Below are 13,495 nucleotides of genomic sequence, written 5' to 3'. Positions count from 1 at the left end.
AACGAACTATTAGCATAGCATCACACTGAACGGTAAACACGTCAAAAGATGTCCACTGTTTTTCTGGGGAACAAAATTTTACTCAGAACTGCTCACTGCAGTTGAATTAATATTAAATACCTAAGCATCTGGGCGCTGTGGTTGATATGATGTTGATGTGCATTCTAAAAATAAAGCAAAAACAAACAAAAAATAAACGGCAACAATGTCACCATGGAGATAAAGCCACAGTGGATCGAAATGCCAGCGCCAGCCGACGGTGACTTGCCAAGCTCCTTCTGCGAATCACCACGCCTTCTGTTGCTCCTTCTGCGAATCACACGCCTTCTTAGTGCAGACGCAGCAGACTCCACAGCCCACTCCCCCCCCCACCCCCAATCCCCCCCGCCCCCCTCTCCTCTGAGTGCAGACCTGAGGAACTCCACGAACTTGCTGTCTGTCTGTCTTCTCTCCTCACCGAAAGGAGCACTGCACGCCACGTTTGGGCACGGCACCACAACACACCTGAGGCTTGGGGAGCCAAACCGTTTTTGAACGTCAGTTTTGGTGGGTTTTGACTCTCGTCCGGTTGAACTGTCAGCGTGTACTCTTTGATGACTCATTTAAACTGACCTACTTCGGTGCACATTTAGCAGTAGTAATGAAAGGGTGCTATATTTTAAGTTTAAATATGACTCAGCAGAGCAGGACTTACAGGTTAAATTGTGTTCTTGTTTTTTTTGGAGACCATTTCATTAATGTATTAGGGTTGAGGAAGACCTAGGGTTTCATCACTAGATTCTGGATAAGGAAGACATAGGGTTTTTTTTTTCCAGCATTGGGGTTGAGGAAGTCCTAGGGTTTCATTAATGGATTAGAGTTGAAGAAGACTTAGGGTTTCAAAATTTTTTTTTTTTGCAGGTGGAAAAGATGACTGAGGAAGCATACTATGACTTCATGGAATTTTTCAATGCCAGCGGCTATGACGACGAGAACAAAGGCAATTACGTGGTGGATCGGGCGGTGACGTTGTGCGACAAGACCGACGTCAACCGCTTCGCGTCGCACTTCATGCCCACGTTCTACTACGCCATCTTCCTGCTCAGCCTCCTGGGAAACGGACTGGTGCTGTGCACCATCTACAAGTACGAGAAGCTCAACACGGTCACCAACGTCTTCCTCCTGAACCTGGTCGTCTCCGACCTGGTGTTCTCGCTGAGCCTCCCATTCTGGGCGAGCTACCACTCCTCGGAGTGGATCTTCGGCGAGGCCATGTGCAAGCTGGTGGGCGGCGTCTACTTCGTCGGGTTCTACAGCTCCATCCTCTTCCTCACGCTCATGACCTTCGACCGCTACCTGGCCGTGGTCCACGCCATCACCGCCGCCAAGCGGAGGCGCATGGTCTACGCCCTGATCTCCACGGTGACCGTTTGGGGCGTCAGCATCCTGGCCACCGTCAAGGAGTTCGTCCTGTACGGCACGCGCCAGGACAGCCGGTACGGGATTCTGTGCGAGGAGACCGGCCACACCCAGGCGGTCCTGGTGAAGTGGCAGCTGGTGGGCTACTACCAGCAGTTCGTGCTGTTCTTCCTGCTGCCGCTGGGCATCGTCCTGTACTGCTACGTGCGCATCACCCTGCGGGTCGTGCACACGCGCATGACGGAGAAGTGCCGGGCCGTCAAGCTGATATTCGTCATCGTGGTGACGTTCCTCCTCTGCTGGACGCCCTACAACGTGGTCATCCTCCTGCGGGCCCTGCGCGCGTCCTTCCGCGGCGACGACTCGGGGCCATGCGAGGACGAGCTGGACTACGCGCAGTACGTCACGCGCAACCTGGCCTTCCTGTACTGCTGCGTGAACCCCGTCTTCTACACCTTCGTGGGCAAGAAGTTCCAGAGCCACTTCAGGAGGCTGCTGTCCAAGCGCATGCCCTGCCTGAAGAGCCACATACTGACGAGCCAGAGCAGCAGGACCACCTCGCACAGGAGCCCGCAGACCCTCTACGAGTACTAGTCGAGATTTTTAAAAAAATAATAAGGAAAGCTGAAGTTTTAGCGCGGGTGTTCGTGTCAAATTCTGCCATCGCGAGAAGGTTTTCTGTAGAGCCACATCCACAGCCTTTTGCGAAGTTCTCCCTGGAACTGCTGTGCACATTGCATTGCATTATTTTTGAAATTTGCTTTGAAGCAGTTTTCAGCAGAACATCACGTATTATGATTGACTTTTTTTTTAAGAACGTCGAGCCGTGTAGCTATGAACCTTTTTTGTTGGAGGAAAGTTGTGGTGGTGGGGGGAGGGGGGGAGGGGGTGTCTGGATGGGGGGGTGTCTGGATGGCAAAGACAGATAAATTTGCACTCTGCCATCAGTTTCATAACTATTGTTCCTGACTGTGCCGCTTGCTGTATTGAAAAGAACATTGCGAAGAATACTGTAAATACTGCAGCTTAGATAGGGCTTTTCTCCATAAAACAAAATATATATTTTTTAACTTCTGCATTACATTTTTGTATTTTGCTAAAATGCCTCTGCAAAAAATAGAAGGCAAGCAGCATTTAATCACTGCATTTTCAAACAAGTGTAAATAAATGAGCGTGTTTTCATCTTTGCAAAAATTGTATTAAAAAAAGTATATGAAATCAATCTTGATGTATTTTTGAGCGTTCCGGTGTGGTTAATGAATGTTTGATGCATGAAATTGTCATGCATCCTCTGCTTTCCACTTTTTGACGCATATTGAATGAGGGCTGGTGCTTTTCTCCACGTTATGGTTTCACATGGTGTGATTCTTTCAATCTTATGTGGTAAGTTATAAATAAAATTTCCTCACTTCTCAAAAAAAGGATGTGGGACGAAGAGGAAATGCTCATTTCTCAGAACAACTACCAAAAAAATAAGTATGCAAAAATGCTAAAAGCTTTTTTTTTGTTGGCAAAATAAAGACTTTGTTAGGACAGCAATTGTATCTGATTATTTCAGGACATTTACTTATTGACAGACCAAGGACAACGCACACAGGAAAGACTCTACATTGAGAAATGATCATGATGGTATATCTCGAAGGAAAAACAGTCAAATAACACAGAACACATTCAGCTGATTACATCCTAGCTCGCTATTTTAGAAATGGACCCTCAATTTGATTTGTGTTCAATGAGCAAAACCAAACAAGGTAGCCCAAACACAGCTGGCGAACAGCTGCCAGCTGACTGGCAAACAGTCATTTCAAAAATGATTCTTAAAGTTCACTCCATGTGCTTGACTTGAGTTAGAGGGCATTTTGGCCCCTCTTTTGTTTTTGCCCATCTTTTTTGGAACACATTTTCTTGTGTAAATATGCATTGCAAAACAGAACTGAGGTTACACTTTCTTATAGGCTGGCCCAATCAGGAGAGGTCTCTGTTTTCACTCTCCCTTTTGAGCTGGCCCATTCAGGAGAGGCCTCAGCTTACACTCTCTAATGGGCTGCCCAATCAGGAGAGGCCTCAGGTTGCGCTCTCTTATGGGCTGGCCCAATCAGGAGAGGCCTCAGGTTGCGCTCTCTTATGGGCTGGCCCAATCAGGAGAGGCCTCAGCTTACACTCTCTAATGGGCTGGCCCAATCAGGAGAGACCTCAGCTTACGCTCTCTAATGGGCTGGCCCAATCAGGAGAGACCTCAGCTTACACTCTCTAATGGGCTGCCCAATCAGGAGAGGCCTCAGGTTGCGCTCTCTTATGGGCTGGCCCAAACAGGAGAGGCCTCAGCTTACGCTCTCTAATGGGCTGCCCAATCAGGAGAGGCCTCAGGTTACGTTCTCTCATATGGGCTGTCCAATCAGGAGAGGCCTCAGGTTTCGCTCTCTTATGGGCTAACCCAATCAGGAGTTACCTCAGGTTACTTTCTCTCCAAAATTTCCCATCTCCCACTCTCTCCCTCTCTCCCTCTCTCCCTCTCTCTCTCTCCCTCTCTCTCGCTCTCTCTCTATCTCACTTTTCTTTTTTCTTTTCATGGGGGAGAATGTTGGATGATGATATCATTTATGAATGTTCTTTTTATGTATGTGAGTTAATTCATCTTTAATTAAAGGTGTTTTTAAAAATGTTAAATTCTCTCTCTGTCTCTCTTGTTCGTTCTCTCAATCTCACACACACACACACACACACACGTGGGTGGGAATTCATTACTTTTTTGTACGTAAGCATTGCATTTGGCAGTTATCGGGGGAATCTAAACTTGGACGGGATTCATTACTCTGCATGGATTGGGGGTGTGTTTTGGAGGTGCTTAACAGACCCCGATAAAATTTACTGACACCGACGGCGCGGATAGCGCAGCGCAGCTGAAAAACGGTGCGAAGGGCTCCCCCCCCCCCCCCCCCCCCCCCCACCCGTGATGAGCCATGGGTAAAGAAGTCTAAGGAAAGGAAAAAAGGAAAAAAGGAAATTAGCAGGAGCACTTACATCGGGGGAGTAATAATGTCACCAAGGAACCACGCGGGGAGGTGAAATAGGAGATCACAAGGGCCATGTGGGAATGCAGAGAGAGAGATAGAGAGAGAGAGAGGGGGAGGGGGAGGGGGAGGAGGGGGAGAGAGGGAGGAAAAGAGAGACAGAGAGAGAGAGGAGGGAGAGAAAGAGAGGGAGAGAGAGAGGGGGGCGGGGGAGAGAGAGATAGAGAGAGAGAGGGGGGGGAAGAGAGAGAGAAAGATACAGAGAGAGGGAGGAGGGAGAGATAGAGAGAGAGAGAGAGAGAGAGAGATTGGGGAGAGAGAGACAGAGAGAAAGAACAGAGTGCTGAGGAGAAACTGAGCTAAGGGACCTCATCAAGGAAAGGATTATGACTACTAACTGAACCCGGGGAGAACAGAAATAGAAGATTTTGAAAACTGAAGAAGATCATCTCTAAATTTTCTATGATGGATTTAGTGCTTTGGGTTTGCAATGTTTTAGAGCTGAATGCATAGATATTGGGGGAGGGGTGTGTGTCTGTGCATGGGGGGGGGGGGGGGGGGGGGGGGGGTGTTGGCACACACTGACAATCCCATAGAGTTTTCTGTACTCAAGATGTTCTCAGGGTAGGGGAGGCGGGGGGGGGGGGGGGGGGGGTTGTGGGGGGGGCATACGCTGCAGTATATGTTGGCCGTCTGTCTGGGCCTGGTGTGCCATGTGCCATGGTAAATGGACTGCATTTATATAGCGCCTTTATCCAAAGCGCTTTGCAATTGATGCCTCTCATTCACCAGAGCAGTTAGGGGGTTAGGTGTCTTGCTCAGGGACACTCCGACACGCCCAGGGCGGGGCTCGAACCGCCAACCCTCCGACTGCCGGACAACCTCTCTTACCTCCTGAGCTATGTCGCCCCAGAGCATTGCCCCAGAGAGGCCTGAAACGTAAGCCTACGTAAACAGGCCTACGCGTCGATTTCCATCAGCTTCATGCGCCGTTGGGCTCCAAAATGTGTCACCCGAAATTCTTAACGGAACGCACGAGCACGACCTGTGTCAGCGTCAAGCGTAGCGGCGAGGGCGATGACCGGATGAAGCCATCTCCTAAGATTTTTTTTTTTTTTTTTTTTTCATTCTTTGACTCATTACATTACATTACAGACATTGGGCAGATGCTCTTATCCAGAGCGACGTACAACAAAGTGTATAACCATAACCAAGAACAAGTTTGTCGAAAACCCTAGAGAGAAGTACCGTTCCAAGTGCAGGGAACGACCGCGTAGTTTAACTTGGACCCTGCAGGTTAAACCGATTAACACAAACAAAAACGGCTACAAAGCAGCCTATGCAAAAAAATACAAGCAGTGGTTAAGACACGAGTGCATTGACTAAGTCAACTACGAAACAGCTGCCGAGTTACAACCCTGAGATTACAGACTCTTCGTCTTCGACTCTTCACCTTCTCTCACAACTGACCTGGATCACCTCCCTTGAGGGCTTTATTAGGTTCATCAGCTCCACGGGGACATTACATTACATTACATTACATTACATTACAGGCATTTAGCAGACGCTCTTATCCAGAGCGATTTACACAACTTTTACATAGCATTTTACACTGTATCCATTTATACAGCTGGATATATACTGAAGCAATTCCGGTTAAATACCTTGCTCAAGGGTACAACGGCAGCGTCCTTACTCGGGAATCGAACCTGCGACCTTTTGGTTACAAGCCCAGTTCCTTACCCACTGTGCTACACTCCGTCCTAAAGACATAAGAACGCACGTCGAGTTTTTATGACCGGGTATCCAGAGCATCGTCCCGGCACTAACGGCGGGTGCATTCAGGGCCTCGGAGAGCAAACGCTTTGCTTCGCGTGCAGGGGGAGCGCATTTGAGGAGCGCACACGCTAGTTCCTGTTAAGAGTTCTCCTCACGCGGGCTGCGCAGACGGGGTCTCAAGGGAGACAATGTCCAATTCCCAAATTTGGAGGAGAACAGGGTCGGGGGAAAATGCAGGGAATCCACATCCCGTGGTTACGGGGGGGGGGGGGGTGTCGTTTTTGACCACTACAAACGATACGAGCCCATGAATTACTGAACTGCCTTGAAGCCCCCGGGCCCCGGCCCTGGGCCTCCCGGCTCCGGCAACGAAAACCTTTGCAAAAAAATAAAAATAAAAAAATTGTCAAAATGTACGTAGAACCCAAAATAGAAAATATGCTAGACCACCTGCAGTTTTCTGGCAGGAGCACAAGGTGGGGGAGCTTAAACATCTGCGACTTCCGTGACAAACGGCCAGCCGTAATCACACCTGACGAAGAGGAAAAAATTTGAACCGGTGATACGTGAAATGAGGGCCTCGTTCACAAAACTTTTAGTAAATCACTCTTAATTTTCTTCATAAATATGTTCTTACGAAAAAAAAAAACGAGATTCGTGCGGACCTTTGCTTTCGTGCATATACCAGGTGTATGAGATTATGAATATGCTTCCATCAATAGCTGCTGGTGATAAATTGTTTTTGGGGGGGGGCGCAGTTTTGGGAGGTTGGGGGGGTGGGGGGGGGGGGGAGTCAAACAAACTGAAGCAGCACTTCATAGCTCAGCAAAAAAAAAGAAAAAAATCTAAAACAACACGACACACTGTAATGTTGCCTAAACACTGGCCAGTAGCACTACTTGAACATATTTTGCCCTCCTTAATAATATAAAATAATATGTAGAGATGACAAAATGCCCATCACCGAAAGTCACCAACAGACAACAGCTCAGTTTCTAAATATGGAACTACTAAAGTCAATTTACTGCCACTGTTACATTCTATGAAGTCATAAAAAGAATAGTAAAATATTAACTTATTAGCTTAAATATTATTAATTAATATTAAAATATTATTAATATGAATATGCTTCCATACTCCCCTCTTGGAAGGTCAACTGTATTTATTTTTTTTTTCTTTCCATTTTTTAATTGCAATTGCATTTGGGGAAAAAAACATGATTAATTCACCTAGAGGGAGGGATATCCCAACAAACAATAGAAATCATAGTAAATATTAAAAAACAAAAAAAATGAGAAACAAAAGCCATATAAAGAGAGAATATGAGAAGGGAGGGAAGATATGAAAAACACAGACAAAGACAGACAAGGATGGACACGGACGTGACACAGACCAACCGTGACAAAAAACTAGATAACTTTTTAATTTTATTTTTAAAATAATAATATTGATTATGATTATTTTTCATTGTTATCGACGACATGCTATGATGTCAGGAACTTGTGCAGAAGTACCTGTGGTAGGGGGGAGCTGAGTGGTTGTGTGAATGGTAATACAGGAAGAGCAAGTGTGTGTGTGTGTGTGTGTGTACGTGTGCGTGTGTGTGTGTGCGTGTGTGTGAAATTCGTGAGAAACGCAATAAAAGACACATACAATTGTAGACTTCCTGAGCAACAGATCCAGAAGTTTGGAGGAACAAAAAGCCTGTCAGAGGGGACATACCAAAATTACAACCATTACTATAAGAACAACTCTAGGCCTGTGAGAATGACTTAATTGAATTAAAAAGCACGCTCAGAAACATTTTCATCATCATTCTTAGGGTGGTTAGTGAATGGTGAGGATTTTGTAGCAAGGCCAGTGGGGTCAGTGTGACATGACAGATAACACTCAGTAGCTTAAGCATCAGACTGTGGAGCTGTATGAAAGAGATGAGAAGCCAGGAAGAGATACTTGGCTTTGGCGATGAAGGGCACAGAACCGCAGGCAGTCCCACCCAGGGGCATCTTTTGTGGGGGACGGGGGGCAGGGGGCAGGGGGCAGGGGTAATGGAACTGACTACCCAGTGCCCAGGCAGGGAGTGGGAGTGGGATGGAGAGGGGGAGGGGGGGATAAAGACATCCATTAACCCAGCTGTATAAACGGATGCAATATAAAATGCTATACAAAAGTTGTGTAAGTCACTCTGGATAAGAGCATCTGCTAAATGCCTGTAATGTAACGTAATGTAATGTATTGGAAAGGGGCCACACGGAGATTTGCATAGAGAGCCCAGAATCTTGTGCTGCGCCCCTGGTCCCACCACATTAAGAGCTGGGACTGACTGAACCTGCTGCCCGCAGTCCCACTGATAGGGAACCAACGGCAACAGAATCTCCAACAGCATCTCAGCACCAAAGCCGAACAAACGTGCGCAAAACAAATAAGGGTCTCGTGTAGGCTCTAACGCTCAAACGGCTTTTGGTTTACTGCAGGTTTCTATATGATGATTTCACACTTGTTTCCTCTAAAAAAAAAGTGGCCCCTCGATGTGTTGCAATTCACAGGGTGGAACATCTGCTGGAGAGAGTTGAGCAATAGCTCTTTTACTGGATTTACAGTTCTGCTTTGATACCTTTAGGGCATTCTGTGTCATTTTTTCGTCCCCTCTCCACCTTGAATGATTGAACCCAAAAGAATGTACTGGTCCAAATTGTGCGATGTATGCGGCATGAGTTTTTTTTAATTTTTTTTTTTAACTTGCATTTATATTTTAGCATTTGCTTTAGTCAAATCATACCATTCAACTTCCTTCCTTCGAGGCAGCTGTGAGCTCACACCTCTTCTTGTTATTGCGTTTGTGGCTTCCAGTAACATTTAAAAAGTGTCTGTTTTAATTGCATGCAAGGCGCTAAGCTGGAACTGCTTGCTTGGCATAATCAATGGTTTGGGGCCATTAAATTCAATAGTCCATTAATAGCTAGTAGTAATTTTTCCATGTTTTCCATGTTAGTTTTTCCATGCTGATTCCCACGTCATTGTGAGAGCCACAATGCTAAACTACTCAACAAAGGTCATTAATGACAACACGTCAGGATTCTGCCTCCATCTCCGTTTTTCTTTTTTGGGCCGCCAGACGGCGGCGCTTCTGTTTTGTGTTCTGCTCGTTCCCCCGTGGTTAATTGGATTATTGTTTCCTATCATTCAGTCATTGTTTTGGGTTCATGTCTCGTTTTCCCTTCCCTCCCTGGTTTGAATTGTGAATTGTGCCCGCCTGTGTCTCGTTTTCTTCCTGTCTATTTAAGTTCTCTGTTTCCCTGACTCGGGTGCTGGTTCCTTGTGTTTCCGTCTGTGAGTGTCGCCTGTGTGTTCCTGCCTGCATTCCTGCCCGTTTTTCTACCTGTTCATTCCTGCCTGTTTTCTGCCTTCCTGAGTTCTGCCCTGCCCAAGTTCTGTTCTGCATTTTTCTTTTGGGATTTTTTGGATTTTTATTCTGTTTTCTGTTTTTGAAGGATTTCTTTGTTTTTTTTGTTTTTTTTTTAAAGTGACCTCCTATTGGTCCCTCCCTTTGTTCCCATCGAAATTAAAGTCTTTATGTGCATTTTCCTTTTTGAGTTTTATTTACCCATTTCCCCTAAAACCCCTGACACAACAAGTCCTACTTCGCCGTCTTAACCCACCAAAGCAAGCAAACATTTAAGAGGTTGTGTGCTGGTTCAGAATAAATGTATATATTTCTGAGCTCAATTACAATTGCTTTCAGCCAGTGAAGCAGAGCAGTTAGATCCCCCTGAAATCTCTCTGGCGTGACTGGAGTTTGCCTGGCACACAAAAATGTTTAGAAGGGAAATGTTTGTATCACATTATATTTGTTTTGGACACAGGGCCCAAGTGCACCAGACAAATGTGTAAATTTGGGAGGAGACATGGAGACAAGGAGACATATCACCCCCAATATTTTCATATGAAATTAATGGCGAGACCAGCTAGTATGCTTGTGAGACTTGACGTTTGACTGTGCGAGGGTAGACGGTCCAGCTGTGTGTCTCTCCCAAAGTTGAGATGAGACCCATTCCTTAGGGGTACCACATCATGTGAATTACGGGTCATGCATCTTGTGCTCTTTCACCAACCTTGTTCAGAATGCATAGTGCAATTGGGTCAGGTTCGAATAAAACTCTGCATGAATACCAGTGAATATTTCTTTACAGAGAGAGTTGTCAATGTATTTTTAGCTAGCTTAAATGGGCTGAATTATATTCAAGCTTTTTTTTTCTTTTTCTTTTTTTTGGGGGGGGGGGGGGGGGGGGAGGGGGGGGTTCAGTGGCCCAGGGCTCTCAGGTCTCTTTCGGGGGGGCTGTGCTCCCCCCGACTCCCCCATAATTTGTAATTCTCTCTCAACAATTAATGTACCAATGTAATGAGTGAGATTTTATTCCCCCCCAACCCCCAACCATTTGTTTTTACTTTCGTTCTGGTTCAAGTCAAAATTTTGGGGTCAGCCATCGCCACACACACACCCCTCCCACCCCCACCCCCTTCCCGCCAACTCTCCCACCCTGAAACTCACACCCTTGCACTCGCCCCCATAATTTCTCAGGCTCGTTTAAGTGCCGCTCTGCGCTTCCTGTTTTTGCTGATGGTGACCTGTTTTTCCTCCTTCGCCGCTCTGCAGCGAGCAGATAAAAATGACGGGGCTACGACCCAACGAGGGGCGGCGGCGCAGCGTTGCGTGCGCTCACCTTCGGTGCGGCCTGCAGTGAAAACACACTGTCCACAGAGTCAGCAAATCAACTTCTCCAACGGCTTCCAGGCCATTACTGTAAAAAAAAAAAAAGCACACGCTGAGTTTTATCACGGCTGGGAGCACTAAATCTAGCCACGGTGATCATAACACACCGCAACAAAAAAAATAAAATAAAATAAAAAGTCAATTTTTTTCCCCCTCTCTCAAGGAGAAAATATCGGCTTGTTTAAAGTTTCTTTTCCGCAAATTTTCTTACTCCTCTGGCACGTCTCGAAATGTGATCAAACTGCCACACCTCATTAGCAATCCCTTTGTCTTGCTTAGCAAAAAAAAAAGTTACAGGAATAAGATTTTAGGTCTAAGTATAAGAATAAATTGCTTTTGCAGTGTAAACCCTATAATGATTCTCTTTCCAGAAGTACAGCTTCTGGTAAGACACGTGACCTGCAATGTAGCCTTTTTTTTCTTTTTTTTTTTGGAAGAAGAATAATGAGAATTTTATTTGTACTGCTATACTTTATGTTTGAAAAATTACACATGAGGGTATTCCTTCATCCTTCATTATTTTATGCCCCATCTGGAAAAAATAGTGTGAAATTCAATAGAACTCATTTTTACTGTCATGTTATAAATTGCAGGCAGCAACGGTGGTGTAGTGGATGGCGCCGTTGCCTCACAGTTAGAAGGTCGGCTCGGGGCCTTTCTGTGTGGAGTTTGCATGTTCTCCCCGTGTCCGCGTGGGTTTCCTCCCACAGTCCAAAGACAGGCTAGGCTAATTGGAGATTCTAAATTGCCCGTAGGTATGAGTGTGTGAGTGAATGGTGTGTGTGCCCTGCGATAGATTGGAGGCCTACCCAGGGTGTAATCCAGCCTCTCGCCCAATGCATGTTGGGATAGGCTCCAGCACCCTGTGACATCCTGCAAACAGGGTGATGTGCCTGCCTGCCAACCACATAATTTCCTTTTTTCAAAACCACAGGTTGCTGACATGATGTTTTTTTTTTTTTCAGCCATGTGAATCTGTTATTGCGTGCAAGGAATTGTTAAAATAACAAAACGTTTTTTTTTGCCAGATCTTCTTTTTTAAAGTTTTTTATAAGGCAAGGGAAGTTAGCACCTATCAATCTCGGTGGAAACTCAAAGTGCTTTTCACGGGCATAAAAGACAATAAAATTTCAGTTAAAAAAAATAAAAATGCTGCGATTACATAAAACGAGAGGAAAAAAAGGAAAGGAATGAAAAAGATAAAGACTAAAAGCAATACTGAAACTTTTAAATTACCACATCAATTCAAATAGAGAGGTTAAGTTGTTTTTAAATGTGACCAGACAAATCCGCACTTTGTCAACAACAAATTTGCAATTTGCCAGCAGTGCATATTGCATTTATCCTTCCATGGAGCATCAGCTTAAGTGCTGTTCAGAGTTTGAGCCTGAATCATATTTAGAGCACCAATCCAAATGATTCTACAGAGGACGGAGTGTAGCACAGTGGGTAAGGAAGTGGACTTGTAGCCGAAAGGTCGCAGGTTCAATTCCCGGGTAGGACACTGCCGTTGTACCCTTGAGCAAGGTACTTAACCTGCATTGCTTCAGTATATATATCCAGCTGTATAAATGGATACAATGTAAAATGCTATGTAAAAAAAGTTGTGTAAGTCGCTCTGGATAAGAGCGTCTGCTCAATGCCTGTAATGTAATGTAATACAGACCAAGGCAAAAATTAAACACAGAAAATGCATCAGATATTAAAACAGACATATCTTTTGACCTCAGTGCTCTCTTTTGTTAATCTATTAACCTCCGTAGTTAGTTTGTGCTTTAATGCTATTCATTTGCGGTGAGGTCCTGAGAATGAACAGGAGTGAATTTGTAGCCTGACAACTTGGAGGAACAGGATGCTGACAATGCTGAACAGGGGCGTCTGATGTTGCTAATATTCACGCTAAGCAAATACAATGTGGGAAGGCTCCATAAAATTACTTACGTTATAAAAGGGTGAAATGTTCCTTCAATAACCCCTTCGCGCAGTCCCCCTGGTGGCCAGAATGTTCGCGTCCTGAGATTGCCGAACCCCTATACTACCAAAAAATATTGTAATTCCCACTTGAAAATCATACAAAAGTGAGTTTCATAAGACAAAACAGTTGATTTGTGGTGAAATATATGATTATTTATGATTTATAGCAATGCACAATATAAATATTTTGGATAGATTTGGAGACACGACAGATCTTTAGTAGTTCTGTGTAATACCCTCAGATTTTGCACACTTGTGGTCAAGGAGTGTATTTTTACCTTTCCCACATTTGTGATCTCTCTGTATTTCATTTCAAACTAAAAAACAACGACTTTTTTGCATTTTCACCAGGATAATTGCATTTGTGGCACTTCAGTTCTACTGAAACAATGAATAAAAACTCATCTAAGTTGATATTCTAAATGGTACCTGTGAGGCGGTGGCACCTCTCACTCTGATTTCTGTGGGTTAATTGTCCCTGATGAGGGGCAGGTGTGTGAGTCCTATGGTGAGGTGACGGCACCTCACATGCATTGGCTCTGAGTTAATTGTCCCTGATGAG

The 13,495-nt window shown here is 45.2% G+C and overlaps 1 protein-coding gene across 1 annotated transcript; it reads left to right on the top strand.

Annotated features, from left to right (window-relative positions):
- Positions 1-389: 389 nt before the first annotated feature.
- On the top strand, positions 390-2,620 carry ccr12a (chemokine (C-C motif) receptor 12a). The gene is made up of 2 exons (XM_035428020.1): positions 390-546; positions 901-2,620. The coding sequence occupies exon 2, from the start codon at positions 910-912 to the stop codon at positions 1,990-1,992; it is 1,083 nt and encodes a 360-aa protein (XP_035283911.1). The 5' UTR covers positions 390-546; positions 901-909; the 3' UTR covers positions 1,993-2,620.
- The last annotated feature ends 10,875 nt before the right edge of the window (positions 2,621-13,495 follow it).

The sequence above is a fragment of the Anguilla anguilla genome, chromosome 8 (assembly GCF_013347855.1).
Source record: "Anguilla anguilla isolate fAngAng1 chromosome 8, fAngAng1.pri, whole genome shotgun sequence".
NCBI classification, from domain to species: domain Eukaryota; kingdom Metazoa; phylum Chordata; class Actinopteri; order Anguilliformes; family Anguillidae; genus Anguilla; species Anguilla anguilla.
This window is presented reverse-complemented; position numbering and strand designations above follow the sequence as displayed.